The following is a 24,260-nucleotide window of genomic DNA, read 5'->3' on the forward strand; positions in this document are numbered from 1 at the left end:
CAGAAACACTTGCTATGATCTCATGCTCTAGCCGCTTTTGTTTATCTACCCCTCTGCCCCTCTGTCTCCCCACTTCTCCCCGCAGAGGGAGACCCAGTCACTCCAAATTTCCCTCTCTGTACCCCTCAGACAAAATTCAGAGAGGCCGAACTTCCCTCCTCCCAATTGCCCAGCAGAGAAAAAAACCCAGTCACTCCAGGTTTGTCTCCTCTCCTCTCCATAGGCCAGTGCGATTGCATTTTATCTTCTACCCCCCTTTTCACCCAGTCCCTCCTTTAGTCCATTTGGTGTGCGGATCTTTCAGGCACACCTGCAATCCCAGCTGGGGTTCCTTCACTGTATTTTAGTTGTTCAATTTGTTGAAATTTCAAGGGGAGAGATCAGGAGTATCTCTCACACTGCCATTACTCATAATATTTTTCTTAAAATTATAAAATACAATTTATATTTATCCTTCTATTTTAATAACTCTCATTTATTTCTCAGGTAATATTTTAGAATTTACTGAGTTTGGTGCTTATACAAACTTGTATTCTTTTGTTTAATTATTCTTGAACTTTGTAAATGAGAATCCGTGGTAGCACTGTACTCCTGCTTATACTGTGGGCTGATTCTAGTGCTAATAGGGGAAGGGAAGGACATCTTGCTGGGCAGAGTGTTTATTTTCAGAGTCAGAAGTCTTGCTTTCTATCCCAGGGTCCACTGCTACTGTTCTGTTCTTTGGCTCCCAGGACCTACAGGCTCACTGCTTTGATCTGTGGACTATTATAAGCAAGAGAAAGGACAGGACAAGCAGTCCAGCTACTCCACATGCAATGTTTCAATGCATCACTCTGGTCATTACCCTAGCATGTCTTATTAACTAAATCTGTTCTCTCTGAGCTGGGAGCCTTGATGAAATTGTCTCTACCCTCTTAGCAGTTTAAAATTGATTTTAGAAAGAAAGGAAGGAAGAGAGAGAGAGAGAAAGAGAATGAAAGAAACATCAATGTGTTTTTCCATTTATTTATGCATTCCTTGGTTGGTTCTTGTATGTGCCCTGGCCGGGAATCAAACTTGCAACCTTGGTGTACCTGGAGGACACTTTAACCAGCCAACCTATCCAGCCAGTGCCCCTCTTAGCAGTCTTGAGCTTAGAAGTAATTGTGGTTCAGTTGCTCTAGTTGGTTTTTCAAAGATCTAATACTATCTCCTTAAAATTTCTGATACATTAATGGTACTTTTGGTCCCCTCTCCTATTACCAATTATTCCCCTTCCCTTTCTTGTCTCTCCCATATGTCAACCTTTTATGTCATTTTATAAGATTTCCTTCAGTCTGACATCTTAATATAATCTTCATATAGAAGGTTTTCAAATTAACTCTTTCAAAACAACATGAAAATTTATTTGTAAGTGGTAACTTACTATCTCATCAATTTTATTTCAAAACATTTTAAAAGACACCCAGAAAGTTTACTTTTGGTGAGGAAAGAAAATTGAGGCACTAGCTGGGTAACTTAGTTGGTTAGAGCAGTGGTCGGCAAACTCATTAGTCAACAAAGCCAAATATCAACAGTACAATGATTGAAATTTCTTTTGAGAGCCAAATTTTTTAAACTTAAACTATATAGGTAGGTACATTCCTTATCGAGGTAGTGCCCACATATGGTATTTTGTGGAAGAGCCACACTCAAGGGGCCAAAGAGCCGCATGTGGCTTGCGAACCACAGTTTGCCAACCAGGGGTTTAGAGCATCATCCCCATACACCAAGGTTGCAGGTTTGATCCCAGGCCAGGAAACATATGAGAATCAACCAAACAGTGCATAAGTAAATGAGTAAATGGAACAAATCATGTTTCTCTCTCTCTCTATCTCTCTCTCTCTCACTTTGTCTCTCTAAATTGAATTAAAAAAATTTTTTTAGCCTGACCAGTGGTGATGCAGTAGATAGAGCATCGACCTCAGATGCTGAAGATCCAGGTTGAAACCTCAGGTCATTGGCTTGAGCACAGACTCATCTGGCCTGAGTGCAGGCTCACAAGTTGAGCATGAGTATGGGAACATAGATGTGATCCCATGGTCGCTAGTTTGAGCCCAAAAGTCGCTGGCTTGAAACCCAAAGTCACTGGCTTGAGCCCAAGGTTGCAAGGCATGTATGAGAAGCAATCAATGAACAACTAAATGCCACAACTATGAGTTGATGCTTCTCACCTTTCTCTCTTCCTGTCTCTCTTGCTTAAAAATTTTAATTAAATGAGAGGTGGGGAGGTAGAGAGAGAGACTTCCACATGCAAGCCAACCAGGATCCACCCAGCAAGCCCCTAAAGGCGATGCTCTGCCCATCTGGGGTCATTACTCCGATGCTTGGCAACCAAACTATTTTAGCACCTGAGGCGAGGCCATGGAGCCATCCTCAGTGCCAACTTGCTTGAACCAATCAAGCCATGGCTGCGGGAGGAGGAGAGAGAGAGAGAGAGAAGAGGAGCGGGGGTGGAGAAGCAGATGGTCACTTCTCCTGTGTGCCCTGACCAAGAATTGAACCTAGGACTCCCACAGACCAGGTTGATACTCTGCCACTGAGCCAACTGCTCAGGGCCAAATTTTTTTAAAGAAAATTGAAGCCCTACTCTAAGAATATCTATGAGAGGATTTGAAATGATAAAATGACTTTCACCAACTATAGTACAAAGGGGTATTTAGTCATGTGTCACTTGCCTTTAAAAATAAATTGGGCAATCTATTCAATTAAATAAGTGTTCTATCACGGAGTTGGGAGATACTGGTTGCAGAAGAGCTGTAGTTATTTAGCACTTTTTCCACCTGGTAATAAATTTAACACATTAAGCAGTGATCAGTGACAGTTGTGATGTTTTCAGTCAGACAAATTTGGCTAGCAAGCTCATCCTGTTTTGGGACTCTATCCCCATCCTGCCATACCTCTTCCCTCACCTGCCAAGTAGCCAGGTCAGAGTACATCATGAGCTGACTAACTATCAGTTGTTGTTGTTTTTTTTCTTTTCTTTAAAATGGAGTTAGTTAACTCAGGAATAAATTATAATTGTGTAACAAAATACAGAAACCTTTTCTTGAGACCTAGCTCCTCCCACTGAATTGTTCCAGCACATAGTCAGTTGCCCAATCATGTGGCTCTCCCAAGGACACACGTTCCTAGCTGAAGAGGAAGACAGCAGTCCAGCGCTGCTGCAAAGCAGTAGGTGATAGCCCGCTCCTAAAGCAGCCCCATCAGTGACTTTGGGAAATGCTGACACATCCAAGGCCACATTAATTAGGGTTCATGCCAGGTACTTTCAAACATTACTCACTGAGCGGTAGAATAATTACTTTATAAATTATTTGTATGTTTCCCATGACATCTAGACTTCTCACCCAGATGTATGTGGGTTTTATTTAAGAGAAGTCCCTGTTAGTGAACAGTGTGACTATTTTTTAAGTTTGGGGTAGAGTGGAAATCTTTCCCATACTGACTATATTTATAAAGTTTGAGTTTTCTGGTGTTGAAGGAAGTTTGACTTCTGAACAAACCCTGTCTTACAATAACTACGCTCCCAGGGCTTTTCTCCAGTATGAATGATCTGAAGTAGAAGAAACCTGGCGCTTTCAGGGAAAGCTTTCCCGCAGTCCTTACATTCACATCCCTTCTCTCCAGTGTGAATCTTCTGGTGTCAAATAGGGTATAAACTCAGAAAAAAAGCTTTTCCACCTACATTACATGTGTAGAGTTTCTTCTCTCCAGTGCTTCTCTCTGATGCTGAATAAAGTTTGATATCTGACTGAAAGGCTTCCTGCACTCATTGCAAACATAAGGCTTCTCTCCAATATGGATCCTCCAATGTTGGATAAGCTTTGATAACGGAATAAAGGCTTATCCACATTCATTACATTCAAAGGTCTTCTCTCCAGTGTGAATTCTCTTAAGTCTGATGAGGTCTGAGAAATGAGGAAAGGCCTTCCTACATTTTTTACATTCATATTGCTTCATTTCTGTGTGGACCTGATAATGTCGAATAAGGCTTGAGCTCCTAATGAAGGATTTTCTACATTCATTACATTCATAGGGTGTTTCTCCTGTGTGAGTTCTCTGATGTTGAGTGAGTAACGAACTCTGACTGAAGCCTTCCCCACATTCTTTGCATTCAAAATGTCTCTCCTGGGTATGAACTCCCTGGTGTTCAATGAGGTCTGAGCTGTGACAGAATGCTTCCACACACTGAGTGCATCTCAATGGCTTTTCTCCTGCATGTGCTCTCTGTTGCTCAGGGAGAGCCACACAGTGAATGAAGTCTCCCCCACAAGCATTATGCACATAGAGTCTTACTCTGGTGTAAAGTCTCAGGTGATCTGCAAGGTGGGAGTTCTGGCTGAAGCCTTTCCCATCCATTACCTTTGGAAGGTTTCTCCCCAGTATAAGAAATCTGGCCTCTTTCTCCAGCTGCTGGTAAGGTGCTCAGTTCTTCCAAGGAGGCTAAGGCCATGGTGGGGTGAAGTCCTCACTTCACCTGGCAACTAGCACCACTCGGGCAGCACTCACCCACACCATGTGTTCTGTCTCAGAGCTCACCTGCACCTACCCTGCCCTTAATCTAACGACGATGAGGTGATGGTGACAGAGAATAAGATCAATGCCTTCAGTAAAGCAGCTAGTATAAATGTTGAACCTTTCTGGACAGGTTTGTTTTCAAAGGCTCTGGCCAATGTCAACACTGGAAGCCTCATCTGCAGTGTAGGGGCTGGTAGGCCTGCCCCAGCAGCTAGTGCTACACCAGCAGGAGGTTTTGCCTCTTCCACTGCACTGCCCAGCTGAGAAGAAAGTAGAAGCAAAAAGAGAAGAATCTGAAGAGTCTGATGATGACATGGGCTTTGGTCTTTTTGACCAAACCTCTTGTATTATTTAATAAAAAGGTGAACTCTGAAAAGAAAGAGAGAGAGAGAGAGAGAGAAAGAAAAAAAGAAAGAAAGAAAGAAAGAAAGAAGGAAAGAAAGAAAGAAAGAAAGAAAGAAAGAAAGAAAGAAAGAAAGAAAGAAAGAAAGAAAGAAAGCTGACATCTAATTAGATCTGAATTAAATGGCAAGCATTTGCCGTTTCACATAGCTGGGCTTCTCCTTCTATAAGCCCTCTCTGAAATATGAGGTTGGAGCTCACAACTAGGCTACCTCTCCAGTTTGAATCTTTGAGTAACTGTCACCTGCTTGAAACTTCCCTCCTGTGACAGGGAACTCTGCAGGCTCTGCCCTTCCAGGTTTCCGAACAGTCCCTCTAATCTGGGTTCAAGACCTCCCCCCACCAAACTCAGGGGAAGGGTGGGGTTGGGAGCTCCATCACTGTGAGTGTTTTAAACATTATCTTATGTGAATTTCCATCCTCAGAAATTCAGGCTCCCAGTCACCTCTGGTCACTAGTTCCTAAATCAGAGTCCAGCGCTCAGCAGTGAGAAGACGGTGCTTGTCCTGCACACAAACCCCCAGCCCCCTTCCCACAGGGCTGCCCACGCCACCACCCTCACACTGAAGCCAGGAGTTGGCGCCAGGCCACACCCCGCTTTATCTCTTTTTTCATACTGATTTAAGGGAACTCTTCTTGGAGCATCTAGAAAGCATAGACCCTGAACTTCCCACCCAAATTATTTGGCTTTTAAGTCCCTGAAAATCAGAATAGTTGGTCTTACTTTGCTTCCCTTAGGGACCTCAGAAGGGATGGATATGTGTTTGAAATTCTTATGAATACTCAGATTTCTCAACTGACAAAAACCTTCCCCTTTCTCTCCTTTCTCAATCCCAGGGTTGTGATTTGCAGGGGTTTGCTCTCAGACACCTCTGGACAGTCCCAGAGCTCTGACAAAGCATTTGATGAATCTCTCAATATTCCTTGCTTGGAAATCAGGCAAATATTTTCTTGCCTTCAGTGGAGCCTATCTCACTATCAGCTGTGCCCCAATTTCAGCCTTGCAGGGTTGAATATGCCTCCATGCTCTGATTAAGGAATCCACCAGGACTGCTAGCTCAGGTGCAGTATGGCTTTGAGTGACCATAACCTGTTTTTTATCAGATTTTAAAGATGTGGCAAGTGGTCCCTAGGCTGCGGTCACTTTTCATTTTCAGGGATCCTGTAAATGTCAGGGCCTTTGTCCAGCATCACCCTATGACTTACTAGCTCCTCTCACCTCCTGAGGAATAGAAAGGGAAACTCACATTTATTTGGCTCCCATTATGTGCAATGTGCTAGGTATGAGGAAGTTGTTATTATTCCCATTTCTATCAGCCCGGCTCAGAGAGGTGAAGAACTTGCCTGAGATTGCAAACGTGGCAAGGGGTAGGGCTGGGGTTTGGATCCTGGACTGTAAGCTCTGGAGCCCGGGGGCTCTCTGAGAGTGAGCTTCAAGCCTGGCCTGCCCAAGAGTGTGGATCTGAATTCAGATGAGAAACTGGAGGCTAACTGGGAACATAGCTGACTCTTATCTCCTTAAAAGGAATAGGGCTGGCTAAAGCACCTTTAGAATTGAAGAATCGTAGCACCAGATGTCAAGCTGAACCAACAAAAATTGGCTACTTGGAAAGTTTTTTGTATAACCATAAAGATGTGTATTTTAACTAGGAATCAACTAAGTTCTCAGCTCCTGCACTATTATTGGGGATAAGGTATTGAGTATTGGTAACAGCCCTTTCTGCTTTTCTGGAATTTTGCTTTTCCCTCCTTTGGCCTAAATAAAAGGAGCTCTCTCTAATCCAATAACTGCATTCAACAAACAGTTATTGTTTGGCTACTTTATGGTAGGGACTATGCTATATGTTGGAGATATAGAGAAGAACAATACTGGAAGCTAGGGTCGACACAAGAATCCACAAGTTAACTTACATTTACCATATGAGATAGTGTCTGACATAAGGCTATGGAAGGTGCTATAGGACCGCAGAAAGGAGACAGCTGACTCAAACAAGGTGGAGGTGGGGCGGGGAAAGGATAAGGGAAAACTTCTGAGAGGATGTAATTCTTGACATATGAACGAGCCCTTCAGATGATTAGGACCATAACTATATATGTAAGACCCTTGGAGGAAGAGAGATTCATGCCAAAGTAAGGGAGCAATGAAAGCCTTCTCCTGGGGGTCTGAGAAGATAAATCAGTTGCTAGAACTGCATTGAAACCTAAATAAACTTTTAGCTCCTGAGTTCTCTCCAAGTCTCTGTGAAGTTACTTGTATGCATTTTCCTGGGTTCCTGGGTTATTTTGAATTTCCCAGAATAAGGGCTAGCCAATTATCTCTTCTTCCTTACTTGTGCCCCCTCACTCTGGAGCTCCACCAGAAAATCTACTCAGTTCCTATGAACCCCTGGAACTATTGCTCCTACCATTACTAAGCAACTACCTTGTCTTCTGGAAGCCTTTTCAGCTTGTCTTCTCACCATTTCTGCTTACTTATTGGCTCTACTGGTTGCTGCTGTCTAATGGTTTCGGAGGTCAGCCTCCTCTTGTTTATCTTTCAGCTACTGTTTCTACTGCCAACTGCCTAACCCTCTCTTTATCATATTCATATTCTCCACAAAATAAATCAGTCTGCTAGTTAATTACTAACCTCTTCTTTGGGCAAAGCTCTTATGTTTAGCCCACTCACAGGTCACTGTCAGCCAGTGGATTGGTTGCCTTTGTTCCAATCAGCGGCCCAGGGCTACGAGTGACAAGACTGGAGGTTTACAACAATAAGGCCCCATAGAAGGCAGCTGTACAAGGGGACTGTGGGTATGACAGACAACCAGGGGTTTCGCCAACTCAGGAGACTGACACTAACAGTTGCTATAAATAGAAAAAAACAAAACAACAAAACAAAACAAAACCACACTAATATAACCACAATACTCCCTTGGCATGGTAGGGGGGAAAAGGATGAAGAAAAATAGAAAGTTGCTAAGAATAAGTATATTTATATATAAGAAAGGAATTAAATATATCCAAGGAAAGGTGGTGAATTGGCCTACTTTATAGGAAATTATCTGTCCTGAGGTCCACAAGGGAAAGTCTGAAGACTTCATCCTCCTGTAAAAATACACTAGGGATGGCATGAAGAGTGTGCTCAATGTGATGGTTACTTTTATGTGTCAGTTTGGCTAGGTTCATGTACCCAGTTATTCTATTAAACACTAATCCAGGTGTTGCTGTGAAGGTATTCTGTAGATATGGTTAACATCCACAATTAGTTGACTTTAAGAGACTAATTATCTTTTATAATTAGGAGATTATCTTTGATAATCTGGGTAGGCTCTATTCAATCAGGTGAAAGACCTTATGATCAAAACTGAGATTTTCCCCAAGGAACAAGAAATTCTACCTGTAGCCTATACCATCCCCTCCTGCCTGAGTTTCCATCCCGCTGGCCTGCCTTGCAGATCTCAGACTTACCAATTCCCACAATCATATAAGCCAATTCCTTTACATGGCATATTATAATAAAACCATTATAATAAGTAGTGTAGTAACCATATAATCACAATAAACATAATAAATTACACTATTACAGTATAATCTATATGCATGTACCTTCTACTGATCATTCTCTGATAGAACCCTGCCTTGTACAGTGAGTATGGAAGCTCAGACTTGGGATCTGATACTCCACATAACCTTTATCCTCAGCTGTCCACTCTCCAAGGAGGCCAGTCTCCTGTGAGGCTCTTCCTGTGCTTGCTCGTTTTCCTGCTTCTGTTTACACTGCTTTTCCCTTCTGACTTGTCTCTACTCTTTCCACCTTTACAAACTCCTTCCCTTTCCTTATGCCCTGGTCCTGTCCCAGGTTCTCCATGAAGCCACGTCCGATTACTTTAGGTCCTGTTGCTCTTTTCTTTCTCTAAACTCTCTCAGCAGTTATTCACTCTGCTGTTACCTGCAGTTATTAATCTTACGTATCTCACCAAACATGCTTTTGTATATAGTATCCACCACTAGTAGGTATTAATTTGTAAGTGCAAATTGAAGTGTACAAGAAATGCCACGTGTCTTTATTTTGTTTAAATCAAATTAAATTCACCACAGATTTACGTAATCCCAGTCTTAATTCTGCTGGATAGAAGGATACCCAATCTCACTTATTATTGGGCTTCATTCCTTTTCTCCCTAGGGGTGCACTGGAGTCTTGGAAGGTTTATGATGAGCCTAGAAAATGGGAGACAATGGACATTGACATCCTCATTGTTCAGGGATCTATGGTTCCTAGAAGCCAGGCAAAACTCTGCTCATGGACCGAGTGGCAGGGGCACCCACCCCCTCTAGGGCCACCATGCATCCATTTGAGTCCTTCTAGGAAGCAAAGCTGCTGTCCCCACTATTAGAATCCTGATCTAGCATTCCTTTCCAGTTTGGGGAATTTTTTTTTCTCTCTCTGTAATTCCTTCCTTCCTTCCTTCCTTCCTTCTTTCTTTCCTTCCTTCCTTCCTTCCTTCCTTCCTTCCTTCCTTCCTTCCTTCCTTCCTTCCCTCCCTCCCTCCCTCCCTCCCTCCCTCCCTCCCTCCCTCCCTCCTTCCTTCCTTCCTTCCTTCCTTCCTTCCTTCTCTCTGTCTCTGTCTCTCTCTGTCTCTCTCTCTCTCTGCCTTGCACCCTGGATGCTCTTACCTCCTTAATCCCCTAGCAAAATCTCAAACAGCAAGGAACCAGGAAGGCAGATTGCTGGGCACAAGTCCAGGGATAACACTGACATTGCATCTAAGGAGCTGTGGTCCAGAAGGATTTTATTTGCAATGTGAGTAGTGCCCGCTGGAATTGTCTAAGAGAGAGTTCCTGTCAGGCAACTTTCTGCCTAGGAAGAGTCCCTGGAAACCTGTTTGGAATGGATGAGAGGGAGACTTTAGTAACATAAACCAAATTAATAACCCAGTAAATTATTCTGTTACACACTTAATTTTTTGTTTGTTCCCTGTATTTTTACTTCACTTTAAAAAAGCTACATGACTTGATATTTCTCATGTTCCAATTTGAGTATGAGCTTCTTGAAGATTAAAAAAAATACTGTTTGCCACTTATTTTTAAATCTTTCTGAAGTCCCAGCATAATAATTTATACATGATAGATACTTACGTGTGCCCTGAAATGAATGGAAGAACAATAGAGTTTGTGTATTACTGACTAGGCGCCACCAGTTCCGACAGTGCCGACAGTGCCGTTGCCGACTCCCTCATTGTAGGATTGGCTGGAGGGTCTTTCCACGGTCACTTTCAGGGTTAGGCAAATGGGCTTTTCCTCTACCTGCTTCTGCTCACAGCTGTGGCTGGCCTGAACTTCCGAGATACCAAATTTGTATTTGGGACCTTTCTAGCCTTAAGTAAAAGTAAACACTTCTTTTAAAATTCAGACAGATATTAACTTGAGCCTTCTTTACTATCAAGAGAATTATGGGTCAGAACATAAACATGTGTATGGTTCTAACAACAGTGGAAAATTTCTAACTGAAAGTAAAGAAGTACCTGCATTCATTTTCATAATACCTTTCACTTGAAGAGCCAAGTACATTATGAGAACTTTATCCCATTAATCCTTGGAGATAAGTAAAGGGACCTGAATGAATGGCTTGTATAAATAGGATCACATAGCCAGGTAGTGACAGTGTTGTTAACAGTCTGCAGCCTTGCCCAGTATTTGAACAGTTAGCCTTCTTTGCCTTAACATACCATTGTTTTAATGACATAATGGAATATTTGTGCTTTAACAGGATAATTCATACCTTCACATTATACTTATGTTAGTAAGTACAGCATGGAGAATATGTATCCAAATTTGCCAATATGCATTTGGTTTTGAATCCTACAACCTCCCTTTTCTGTAATCTTTTATTTTTTAATTATTTTTATTTGTTTATTTATTTTAGAGAAGAGAGACAGAGAGAGAGAGAGAGAGAGAGAGAGAGAGAGAGAGAAAGAGAAGGGGGGAGGAGCAGGAAGCATCAACTCCCATATGTGCCTTGACCAGGCAAGCCCAGGGTTTTGAACCGGCGACCTCAGCATTCCAAATCGATGCTTGATCCACTGCGCCACCACAGGTCAGGCTTCTGTAATCTTTTTTTTTTTTTGCATTTTTCTGAAGCTGGAAACGGGGAGGCAGTCAGACAGACTCCCGCATGCACCCGAACGGGATCCACCGGGCACGCCCACCAGGGGGCGATGTTCTGCCCATCCGGGGCGTCGCTCTGTCCCGACCAGAGCCACTCTGGCGCCTGGGGCAGAGGCCAAGGAGCCATCCCCAGCTCCCCGGCCATCTTTTGCTCCAATGGAGCCTCTGCTGCGGGAGGAGGAGAGAGACAGAGAGGAAGGAGAGGGGGAGGGGTGGAGAAGCAGATGGGCGCCTCTCCTGTGTGCCCTGGCCGGGAATCGAACCCGGGACTTCCGCATGCCAGGCCAACGCTCTACCACTGAGCCAACCGGCCAGGGCCTGTAATCTTTTTTTAAAACATTTTTGTTTATTGATTTTAGAAAGAGATAGGAAAGGAGAGAGAGAGAGAAACATTGATTTGTTGTTCCACTTACATATGCGTTCATTGGTTGATTCTCATATGTGCCCTGAGCGAGGATGGAACCCACAACCTTGGTGTATCTGGAGGACTCTCTAACCAACTAAGCTACTCAGCCAGGGAAGTCTCTTTTGTAGTTTTGCTTTCTCTTTTATTAACCCCTTCTCCACTCTCCCTGCCTTGCTCCCACTAATGCTATTAAATGTAAGAATGCAGGCTCAATTATATTACAGCTTTGGAACTTGATATATCAGCTTCTCGAGGACTACACACATTTTGAAAGACATCAGCTTAGATGAAGGAAATTAATGATTACTTTCTGATATGAAGAAAGCTGTTTTAGAGGTGGAAAGCTCTCCTTCCTTGTGAGCTTTTCTTCATGTAATAACAACATGCAGGTAGTTACCTATTCCTCTTTCAGTTCCTGGAGGGAAAGTTTGCAATGCAAGAAGGTAGAGGAAGTAATGATCAAAGGAAAAGAGAGTGAGAAAACACCTTGTTTTTATTAAGAAAAAAAAAAAGAATAGGGTAGAACCTTATTTTTTCTGTATTCATAAATGACCATAATTTGTGAAAATAAAATATATACTGTAATCATTTAACCAATATTTATCACTGGCAAAACCTATTTTAGGCCTCACTTTTTGTGAGAATAATTAATAACATAGAGTAACATTGAGTCTGTAAAATGGGCTTCTGTCTTCCTCCCCTTCCTTTCTCCCTCCTATAGATCTCATTAAGGATCTGAGCACAGAACTAACACGGGGCTGATCATTATTCATACATCCTATGTGACCTGTCATGACTTCACAGCAGTGCTCATACTGTTCTTGACCTGAAATTCTCTCCCCTCAGTGCTCTACCCATTGAACTTCTGTTCATTCAATGAGACCAGTTCAAATGCTGGCCAAGAGGTCTTCTCCAAACAGCTCTTTTACCATGAGCAAGACCAGTATCTCTCTCCAGTATATCTCTATCATATTAGTAGACACAATTCTATTTTAGAGTTCATCATCTTGCGTAATTTTTTTTTTTTTTTTTTACAGAGACAGAGAGTCAGAGAGAGAAATAGATAGGGACAGACAGGAATGGAGAGAGATGAGAAGCATCAATCATCAGTTTTTCATTGTGACACCTTAGTTGTTCATTGATTGCTTTCTCATATGTGCCTTGACCGGGGGGCTACAGCAGACCGAGTGACCCCTTGCTCGAGCCAGTGACCTTGGGTCCAAGCTGGTGAGCTTTGCTCGAACCAGATGAGCTCGTGCTCAAGCTGGCAACCTTGGGGTCTCGAACCTGGGTCCTCCGCATCCCAGTCCGATGCTCTATCCACTGTGCCACCACCTGGTCAGGCTTGTGTAATTATTATATATTAATATGTCCCTCTGCTCCAAGTTGGACCCCAGTCCCTCTCTCTTGTTTCTTTCTTTTTTCCCTCCCTCCCTCCCTCCCTCCTTCCTTCCTTCTTTCCTTCCTTCCTTCCTTCCTTCCTCCCTCCCTCCCTCCCTTCCTTCCTTCCTTCTTCCCTCCCTCCCTCCCTCCCTCTCTCTCTCTCTCTCTCTCTTTCTTTCTTTGCTCAATATTGTTAGGTATCATGCATGTTATAATAAATATAGGATAAATGTATACGCTACAGTCTGGACAATATAAAGTTTACAGTTTCATAAAGGAGACAAGATTTATATACATAGGAGAGGAAGATGGTATAATGAATTGGGCTAAGAAAATTAGGTAACTACTGGATTCAACAAACATTTACTAAAACCTATGAGTAAAGAATTATGTACAGGACTATTAGGAGAAATACACGGGCACTACCTTTGAGGTGCCCCCAATCCATCCACCGTGCAGAATGTCTTTATGTGTACAGCACTTCTGTGGTTTAGATATCACTTTCCACGTTGTTCCTCATAACAACCCTGCGAGCTAGGTCATTATTTTCATTTTTATAGAGATGGAAGCAGAGTTTGAATTCCCAATCTTCTGACGCTAAGACTAACGTTTTTCTTCCCCACTACATCAGTGTTTCTCAAAATTTTCCACTTCTGAGTAAACTTTTATAGGAAGATTAAATTTATATTCCTTAGGGTTGAGAAATATAAGCTAAAAATTTAGTGTGTAATCTTAAAATGCATGCTTACTATAATGTTTCCATATCTTCTCACTGAGTCAAACCGAAGGTCTGAGAAAATAAGCCTCATTGATTCCTTGAGGGACTTTAGTACAGGGTCTTAGCACCAGAGGGGCACAGGTAAAATTTCAGAAGCACGTAGCTACACTGGTATCTTCACACAGGGTATCTGGGTTTGACTTCACTCACAACCCAAGATTTGGGTAACTTCATCAGGTTTTCTTTTAGGTTTCCAGTGGCATAATTGCATTCACAGCCATTTCTGAAGACTGTAACAAAATGCACACTCTGTGTGGGCTGTCCCTTTCCCTTCTGCAAGTATGTCTCATTCTGGCAATAGGTCTCTTCAGTACAATACTGCCACCGCTCTCATTGCCGATTGAGTCTAAAATAGTCCCAGATGTCTCCGCCAACCACCTGCTGGTCTTTGAAGGCCCCTAAGGCAAAACAATGCCCTTTCTTCAGCACCGCCGCTAGAGGGCAGCTCAAAGTTGCAGCTCTGCTGAGCCCTCTACTGGCTGCTGAGGTGACACGGCTCTTTTATGGAACCTCTAAGAAACTCAAAAGTTGCACTTGGGAAGCCAGCCTATTATAATGTGACACCCGGTAGAGAACTTTTTGAAAAACGTCTTGGTTCCTTTTCTTAAGGCCTTTGGCAAGTCTGAGATACATTACCTTTCTTGGACGAATCCTCCACTGCCTAGTATCTCCCCCTCCCAGGGTGTGGCAATGTGGAGCCATCATCCTCTATTAGCCAGGTAAAAAATGAGCACGTGGGTGACTTAGCAACTTCCCCCAATGCCTTTTTATTCATCTTCCCCATGAATATAGAGCTTATATATACATTCAAGATTTTTCCGTATTACCTCATTTCCAGCATGTATTGAAGGTTCTGGAATTAGACTTCCAGAATTCAGCTTCTGGCTCTTCCATGTACCAACTGGGTAACTTTATGAATGTTATTTCACCTCTCTAAGCTTCTGTTTCAGCTGCAAAATAGGGAGAATAGTATGTACAATATATAGTTTGGGTAGACTAATGATGATAGCGAATGAAAAGTGCTAGGTCTGGCACGCTGAAAGTGCTCAACAAACATTAGCTATTTTTATTCTTCTTCAAAGCTTCTGTCTAGAGCACAGCATGTCTATCGATTTGGGACAGAAAAATACTATCTTTACATAGGACTCAGGGTACATATGCAAACGAATTCAAACCACCTGTATTTTCCTAAAGTGGCTAAGCTAACAGTAATCTTACCTTATGGAAAAGGGGGCCTGTTTGTGTGAAGCAATCTGTGCAAAGGGTATTCAGGGTGCAAAGGAATCCAACAGGCCTGGAATCTGCATAGTGGAGCTGTGTTTTTGGACACAGGTGTCCTTCCTCCCTCCCCCAACCCCACCATGTGCAAGCACTCAGGGTGAATCTGGGAATGGAGTCTGAGGGCCAAGCCTGAGGGCACAGTGGTGCAAAAGCAAGAGGGTTTTGGGCCAAGGAAGGGAACTGAGCACTCCAAAGGCCAGCCAGCCCAAGCTAGATTCCCCACCCACCAGGAGTCTAAAAGGTGCCCCAGCCTCATGGCCCAAAGTCCAAGCACAGCAGGAAACTGGCCAAAGAATCTTGTGAGGTTCAGAGACCTGATAGAAACCATCAAAAAAGTTAAAGCCAAAGGGCTCATAACACCCACAGGCCCAGATAGAGGTCAGTCTGAGAGCTGAGCAGCTGTTCTATCCGGTGCCAGGGGCCTTGGCTGTTGTCTTCTACACCCAGGCAGTTCAGGCCTCCCTGATCAGCCCCACCTAGAAAAGCCCATTTTGATCTTAAAGGGGACTTGCTTGTTTCTGGTAGGGAGCCTTACTCTTAGTGGGCAAAGCTATCTCTTAAGTATGAATGGGGAAAGGGGGGTAGATATCGCGTCCAGGGGTTCAACTGGCTCCAAAGGAAGGCGCTTGTGGTTGGAGCCTGAGCCTCCATGTTGAAAACTACAGGCTTTTCTTTCATAGACAGGCAGGGGCCTTGGCTGCCAGGGACCCTGACAAGCCGCTACTTGAGCTGTGCCTGAGAGCCTGGGTTGGCTTGAGAGCGGCACAGAGGAGGGCGGGCGTTTCTGGAAAGGGGGTGAGGTGGGGAGGTGAGGGGAACAGCATGAGCAAAGGCACGAAGGAAGAATGAATCTGCTGCGCGTTGAGAATGGCATGGAGACTTCACTGATTGGAGCCGGGAGTTCTTGCAGGGAGATGGAGGCAGCTATGATTGGACAGCTAAAGTGGGGCCAGATTTGGAGGGCTTTGAATGCCCGACTGAGGAGCACTCAACCCAGCTCCTGACTTGCGATTTCCGTTCAAGACTTAATTACCTATAGGGTGGTTAATTCCAACGGGTGTTTTTCTTTGGGGGCTTCTGAAAAGTCAGCTTATGCTTTTACCTGCTTCGATGCTCTACCTTTACCCAGGGAGAAAGTAATCCTCACTTGTCAAGGGGAGAGGGAATAATGCCGATTAATTTTACTTTCCTTGCCTTGAAGATACCCCCAGGCCGCCCCCCCATCCCATTTCCACGCCAAATATTAAATTTGGTTCCTCCTCCTCCTGCAAGTCTTCTTTTCTCGCCAGCACCTCCCCCACGTTTTCCTGCTCTCCGCCACCACCTCGGCCAGCTGCCTCCTCACCCCGGCGGCGCGCGTTCCGGGCGCCGCTGGCCCGCGCCCGCCCTCCGCACCGGTGCGCCCCACTCTTAGCCCCTGCGCCCGCGCGGGGTCACCCGCACACACTGGTCCACGCCCCCCCACCCCCGCCCAGCCGAGCGGTAGGTGTTTTGCCGTCTCCGCCGGGCCGCAGTGCGGCTGCGCGCACTGGGCTGCCTCCGGGGCTGGCAGGGCAGCGGCGGCGGCCGCGGCGGCGGCGGCGTGGGGAGTGGCGTGGAGCTGAGCCTGGGGCTGCTGCAGCGCGGGGCTCTCGGGGTAGAAAGCCCTGGGGGCAAGAAAGGAAGGCCAGGTCGTGAAGTCCCTGAGCAGCCATTCTCCTTGGATTTGAGGGACCCTTGCCCCCCCACCACCTTGTCTTCAGACGCCCCGTCTTCACCCCCCAGCCCCAGCCGCTGACGGGAGGAGGCGGCGGCGGGGGGCTGAGGGGCGCCGCCATGCCTCTCTTGCGGTGAAGCGCCCCGGCCGTGAGGAGCCTCTCAGTCTCCCCGGTGATGTCCCCCAGGCGGCAGGCGAAAGCGACTCACTCGAGCCCTGGGGTAGTAAAGGCCTAGCTTATCCAGCTTCCTTCCTCCTCCTCCTCCTCCTCCTCCCTCCTCCTCCACCTCCTCCTCCTCCTCCTCCTCCTCTTCCCCTCCCCCCCTCCTCCTTTTCTCCCCCTGCGCCCTCCCCACCCCGTCTCTTCCCTCACCCTTCCCCGCGCCCCCATCTTCCCTCCCTTCCTCCCACCCCTCCAGCAGCGATGGCAGAGGAACAACAACAGCCGCCACCACAGCAGCCTGATGCCCATCAGCAGCTTCCCCCCAGCACTCCCAACTCGGGGGTGGCTCTGCCAGCCCTTGTCCCTGGGCTGCCAGGGACAGAGGCCAGCGCGCTGCAACACGAGATCAAGAACTCCATCTGGTAAGAGGATCCACCATCGCTGGGGTAAAAAAGCCCAGGCACATTTCTGCTGCAAAGGAGGTGGGGGGCGGCGGGCGGGGGACCGGAGGAGCAGGCTGATGCCTTCATTGAATGTGGGTATCCAGGGTGGGATGCATGTTTATAGGGCCGCTGGAGGTGCGGGGACTTTGCATCAGCCCTTGGTCTCCATAGCCCGCCCCCCCCCCCCCAAGCTTTTAACCCTTTCTCGATTGTGAGTGCAGATAAACAGGTTATTTGTGGTTTTCACTTGTGTGTAAGAGGAATATGGGTCGAAATTAAGTCGTTTTTGCGTGATTGTAGCGTGAATTTGGGACTGAGGAATGTGAAATGTGTTTACTCCTTTTTGTAGTCATACGGGGAGGAAGAAGTGTATTGTGAATTTTCACCAAACAGACATTGTGCGTAGGAATATTAATAGGCAGCACAAAACCTAATGTGTTTCTTTCTTTCAGTTGGTTTAGCTGCTGTTTCTGAATGTTTTTGCCTTTAGTCTGAGATTAAATTTCTCTTTCAGGGAGTTTATTCTTTGCATTGATTGTGAAGAAAGGGCTTCTTTAGTATAAGCTATTTTACGGTGGTAGTATAAGCTGTAAAGTGATTTTTTCTTAATTTAAGAAGGTATCTTTAATTTAAAATAAATGCCTCACCATTTTGTGTCGTTTTTAGAAACCATAGATGAAATATCTTTTGCTATCCTTGTACACTCTTGTAGGAGAATGTCCAATATTTGTGCATTAAACTCTGAAAGACTGGTGGCAGTCTTTTAATAATTAAATACAGCGAGTTAAGTCTATCCTTTATAGCCATTGCAAACATTTTTTGAACATGAACTTGCATTCTTTTTGAAGGATTCTTCATTAATTGACATATTTTTTAAAAAGTGTAGTGCTATTTTAAACATGGAGGGCAATATTTGAATTTGGTCTAAGACTACTTTTAATAGAAGTTTAAAATTAGAATTAAGTGCGGTATAAAAAAGATCTGATTTTAAAAATGCAATCTCGCATATCCATTGACTATGACTACTAAAATATCAAAACTCCTTTTATATTGCAATTTAAAAATAAATATATCAGAAAATAACTGGCATTGGAGTACAATATTTACACATTTAAAAACAGTGACATTTTTAAATACAAAATTAAGGTTTGTTATATATTAATTTCGATCTTTTCCTGGTGTACATCCATATTGTCATGATGCAAATATGAAGTAGGTCAGTGCAGGCTTTAATAGTTTTATACTAATAGTAGTTGGCAGCTGAGTATCTTGCTTTCAGTTTTAATTTTAAAATGTTATTTAAATATTTTAAAGACGTTGACAATAGTTATGTTGTGGCAACTTTGAATAGGTCAGAAAAATAGTATTGCGTGTGTGATTGTGTGTGTGAGAGAGAGAGAGGGAGAGAGGGAGAGAAGGCTTTCTTCTTCAGTGGATACCCACACCCCCTTTTTAAAGCTGTTATTTAGAGGAAGCGATGGTTAAGCTCCTGCTTACCAGAAACCATTGTTTTCTCCCCTAGTTAACTTGATGTAATTTAAGTGTCCCTGAAATCATCATCATTTAATTGAATTTAAGCATTTTGGTTTTTACATTCGGGTAAGGGACATCCAAGCTAAAAGGACTAAAACCCTTTAAGAAACATATATTTGAGAAATTGAATTAATAATGTGTATTTTAATTTATTATGAGAACAATAGAGGGAAAGGAACCTTCATTTTATGTTTTAAAAATAAGAGTAAGTTTTATAGGCAACTGAAGTGTTTGAATAATAATGATAGAGGGAGTGCTCTTTTTGGTAAACTATGTGTTTTAATTATTCTTTCATTGATAACTTATGTTTACACATTTATTACAACTTACCTGTGCTGACTTTAATGTGAGAAAACTTATCCTTACGTAGAGTTCACTTTAGTTTTTGGTGCTTGCTCTGAAAAAATAATGGGCAACAAATACTTTAATTCCCTCATGTATAATTTTAGTCTTTATTTTAAAATTATAGTGGCACACTAACTGGCATTTAATTTTCAACTTTAGAAACCATATTTGAAAAAATTATTTCTTTATATTATATTTAAAAGTTTTATATATAGAAAAACACTAATGATCATAAATGATATTAGTGGTTATATTTAATGTATAGTCCCATACCCCATGTTCCATAAGATGGATTTATAGTATTCATCAAGTAACTATATAAAATAAAAACATTAAAAAGTGAAGTACTTTCAATACCAACTTGTAAGAAATAGTGTATAGTATATATATATATATGTGTGTGTGTGTGTGTGTGTGTTAAATTAAAATCCTTTTTAATAGATAAGATTGCAATTCTTCCGGTATCTCATTTCACATTTCTTGAGGCAACAATGTCTTCTTACCAATTTTTTTTATCACCCGATAATGTTCTGAGACATTATCAGTTTTGTTACTTCCTATATCAATCTTTGGTAACACTACGAATGAGAATGTAAAGATATATTAAACAGAGATGTGGCATTTAAAAATTATTATGTGGGTTTTGCATTTAGGTTGATCGGCGTGGTTTGGATTTGCGGATCACAAACATGTCTGTACTTGTTCTCTCTCCTGTTCTACAAATACAAATATAGTATGTGATGCAGGCCGTTATGCTGGACAATGGCTTATTATCTCAGTTCATAATTATTTATTTTTGTTTGTTAAACCAAAATGCTGTTTGATAAAAGTATGCCCATGATCATTTCAAGCATCAGATGAGTCTTTGAAAAAAAGATTTAAGTATTGAAAGAGAAATTATGGTACTTAATGAGATAAGAAACTATATTTCTTAAGAATTGGAAAGATATATATTTTAAGACAGTTCTAAAAACTAAAGTTACTACTAACTTGCTAGTTAATGTGATATTTGTATAATAGATTTATGAATATCTTCAGCTGAAGTCCAAGTCAACAGGCCTGCGTGTACCTTTTTGACCTTCCTCATTCCCACTCCACAAAGATTCAAATCACTTAACACACCTCTTGCTTGAAAGATTTGTTTGCAGAGGTGTGTTTAATACTGAATATGCTGTAAGAATGTTATATATATTTCAAAACAATAGAATTACAAACAAACTTGTTATTAAAAAAGAAAACTAGTAACCCATGTTGTTTCTGTAAGTGAAGACTTAGTGACAACCGTAAAGTCACAACCTAACTCCGCTGCAAACTTCTTAAATTTACTTTGCACCACTCTTTGGTTACTTAAAAAAAACCCCAAAAAACAAGAAACCAAAGCAAATTTTTCTTTTATCTCCAGATGTCTTCAGTTTGTTTGTTTTTTTTTAAAGAAAATTATATAGCGTTTTAACAAATTTTTTACTAAGTGCTTTTCTTTTCCTTTTTCAAGCAGTTTTACTTGAAACCCTGTTAGACTCAAATTGCTGTGGAAAAATAGGATAGAAAAAAAATCACATTTGCGTCCTCTGATTAGTTATTTTTAAGAATAATCATACCTATATGGATAGGGTTGATTAACATTTTTGCAATTAGGCTGTAACATATAGACTATAAACCTTTTCCTAGAAATTCAAAAGAATTCCTGATAATTTTATTGTAGAAAATGTTTTAATACTGTATTTACTCAACAAACAAATTCAGGGATTCTTAAAAGAACTAGTGATTATTAATTATTATTTTTGTTCATGTAACTCTTTTCAAGTAAGGCCTTGTAAACCATTTCTTAAAATAGTCTTACCTGTCATTGTTCTACCTACTTTATGGAAACAGGTAAGTTGCAACAGGTAACAGGTAAACTATAGGATTCCTCTGATTCATTATCAGACCTTGGGAGCAGTGCAGGGACTAGAGCTTCTTTATTCAGTCTTGTAAGTCAGACTTCTGCATCTGGTACAGGTCAGATTTACAATTATAATCAAAGTAGAATTACATGTCAACCATTTTGGATGTTATCTGAATTCTAACTTAATCCTAAATTGAGCAATTTAATTTATTTCTTAGTTACAATGAGCAAAGTATGGATGATCTTAAGGTTTACATAGTAACTTCATATTAGTCCCAATTTCTATCCCCTCTCCTAGAATTTATTAGTTTTGTCCTTGCTTTCTAGGTCTGGCAGTTTATTAGCTCTGTCTGAGAAACAATTATTGTTCCTTCAACTGCAGTGGGAAACATCTACTTTATTATAAAACTTCTAACTGTAGAGTTTACTTTAACTATAGTCCATAATTTTCATTTTGCTTTAAAAATAGAGACTGACTAGTACATCAGCTGACTTGCATATATTTTCCATTAGTTGGTTGACATGTTACTGACCTGAGTTTGGTCCGTCTTACATACCAAGTACACAAAAGACTTGGGGTGCATTTTGCTTTCTATATTGAGGCCAGCTGTGATGGTTGCATCTCAATACTAAGTGTTTCTGTCCAGAAAGAAGACAATTTTTTGTTTTTCTCTATGATTTGAAACTGATGAAATTGTTTTCTGTATTGACCAGAAAAGCAAGTTAAGCAATTTCAAGCCCCTTGACTTTCTGGCCTTGTTTAGCTTTGGCAATGGATGTCTGCATATAAATAATTGACCAATTCGCTCTCCCCATTGGGAGTTGTCTTGAATGATGTTATGTACAGAACTGACTTAGTTTCTATATCACTATTAGAGTTTGGTCTTATTTGAGTAAATGAGCTGCATTCACAGTGGTAGAAAAGACAGAAGTATCTCATTTGTTAAGAAACATGCTTTTAATAAAAACTTACGTGAAATCACTTTTTATGTTAGAAAAATAATGTTGCACATTAAAATTGTATGCATTAAAATGAACATTGATATTTACTGAGATTTGAGCAGTCTATGTAAGAACAGTGTGTAAGTACTCACCTGAGTACCTGCTATATGTGAAGTACTATGCTAGAGACTGGCATTTGAGGAATGTCTGTTCACTTGTAACATTAACCTAAGCAAAAATGTGCAATAATGCATCTATTTTATTCAGTTAGGCCCTAACTGTTAGGGAACCAGGGAAAGAGGTGATGAGTGCCAGAGTGTTAATTGTGGGAAAAGTAGACCTTAGTTTCCTTGTCTAGAAAATGAAAGATTTATATTAGATGACCTTGCAAGTTCCTTTATGATTCTTGGTACTAAACTAATATTGACAGCAATAATAAAGCATACCATAAACACAGTGAAAACTAACAGCATTAACTAATCACAGGCAATCAGCAGGACACTTTCAATGGATGGATTGTTAGGATTTGTCCGTCTTCCCTTGGGTTTTAGCCCTAGAGGAGTATATGAAGGTCTTACTCATTTATTGTTACTTTGCGCAAGAGTTCTGTTATGTGAAATTCAGTCTGCGAATGTTTATTGGGCATGTATTACATTTCAAGTATTCCAAGAGTAGTCATTGATTATACAAAAGGATATTATATATAAGGCTATGCAGTAATCTCTGTTGTTGGGGAGTTGTGAATTGAGAGATATTTTGAAGCAGTGGTGAATGTTGTATTGTAACTTTGCTAATGTAAATAAGAAGGGTGTGTATTCTTTTTAGAGTAATTTATGGTAGGGTTGAGCTTCACAACTTTTCTTCATCTAAGGTAGACATTTTAATGTGTAGCTGTGATAGTGTTCTTGAAGTAAGTAGAACAAGACAAGATGGTACTCCTTATTTCTGACCAAACTAAACCACTTTTATCCAGTGCCTCTTTTTCCATCAGTCTCGCTGTATCTAGTCGCTTTCTCTTCTGCTTTCTCAAGCATTGTACAAGTTCAGGTAAAGATGAGCAGCATGGACCAGTAGGAGGAATCTTCTTTCCTGAGCAGTATAACAAACAAGGAACAAGAAGCTCTGAAGCCTTAATGCACTTGATTGCTGACTATGAGATTAACCCACATGAATAAAAACTAAAACATTTAATTTTTTTTTCTTGAGACATTTACTTTTTTTCTGTTTCATGGCTCTTGTGCCTCCAATTTATAAGAGGAAGTAGAAAACAGTGAGGTTTGGTTAATTATACCCAGTAAGTATCTCTGTCAGGCATCTATTATGGTAGCTCCTATATATACTACAACAAGTTGTGTGGGAGGTGAGGTTTTATATTCGTCATAGAATAAACTGAAAATGTACAGATATTCATTTCTACTTGAATCTCTGCTTGGTTTCTGAATTCAAAGAGGAAGAGGTCAGAGTGACAGATTGCAATCGTTATGTTTTGGAATTTTGGAAGACAAGAATCCATATGGTGTGAAATACCATCCCTCATCTAAAAAAAATTTTTTTTTACCTGAATCCATTCATAGTCTGGGTTTGGAGAGCAAGGTTTCACATGGCAATGGAAACTCTTACTCCAACACAGTATCAGCAAAGTCACTTGAATGTGAATGCTAAATCTGATTGATTTTAGGGTGTAAGGAAGTGATGGTAGACATTTTAATGTGTAGCTGTGATAGTGTTCTTGAAGTAAGTAGAACAATTACCCTAATTTTAGGGTAATTTTACACCCTAAAATTACCCCCCCCTTCTTTCTGAAATCTGCAATTTTTAGAATTTGAGCTCTATTATAGGTAAAGTATCAGAACTATTGGTTATCTTAGAGGGTATCTGTCCCTAGGGCTATGATGTTACCATTCTTGATATGTAAATTTAAGATACAGACATTTTTCTACTTGTATTCTTTTATTTTTCTATGACTTATTTGATCACCTGGTACTGCCAAATAGCCGCAGATGAGAAATAGGGGATTACTGTTTTAAGTGACTACTTTAATACGCACGACCCGTAACCCGTTTTCTTTGCTTTCATTGTCTTGTTTCTCTAATTATGCCGGTGCTGGTCTTTTTCACCTGCTACCTTAAAAACCTTTTTTTTTTTCTATTGATAGAAGTGTCTGACTTTATGATCCAGCTCATGTGCCACTGCTTCAGTGACACTTTTCCCAGTTTCCAGAGAACAATGACCTGAGTTGTGTAAATTAATTTTTTTCAATAATTTAGATTGGTCTTACCCAAAATGAGTGCATTTCAGTGAATTTTTACTGAATTAA

The 24,260-nt window shown here is 41.6% G+C and overlaps 1 protein-coding gene and 2 pseudogenes across 3 annotated transcripts in view; 2 read left to right on the forward strand and 1 right to left on the reverse strand.

Annotated features, from left to right (window-relative positions):
• Positions 1-3,324: 3,324 nt before the first annotated feature.
• LOC136377076 (zinc finger protein 623-like) lies at positions 3,325-10,491 on the reverse strand (annotated as a pseudogene).
• On the forward strand, positions 4,538-4,894 carry LOC136375895 (large ribosomal subunit protein P1 pseudogene; annotated as a pseudogene).
• A 5,752-nt stretch (positions 10,492-16,243) lies between the features above and the next one.
• The window catches only part of RFX7 (regulatory factor X7), a 139,784-nt gene continuing 131,767 nt past the window's right edge, over positions 16,244-24,260 (forward strand). The window contains exons 1-2 of one of the 3 annotated variants that reach the window (XM_066387995.1): positions 16,244-16,853; positions 17,052-17,217. In XM_066387995.1, coding sequence (XP_066244092.1) covers positions 17,057-17,217 — 161 coding nt within the window. In that variant the 5' untranslated portion in view covers positions 16,244-16,853; positions 17,052-17,056. Of the gene's footprint in view, positions 17,218-24,260 lie in introns of all 3 variants that reach the window. The other 2 variants (XM_066387994.1, XM_066387993.1) reach the window with 2 other exon arrangements.

This window comes from Saccopteryx leptura, chromosome 6 (assembly GCF_036850995.1).
Source record: "Saccopteryx leptura isolate mSacLep1 chromosome 6, mSacLep1_pri_phased_curated, whole genome shotgun sequence".
In the NCBI taxonomy this organism is placed as follows: Eukaryota; Metazoa; Chordata; class Mammalia; order Chiroptera; family Emballonuridae; genus Saccopteryx; species Saccopteryx leptura.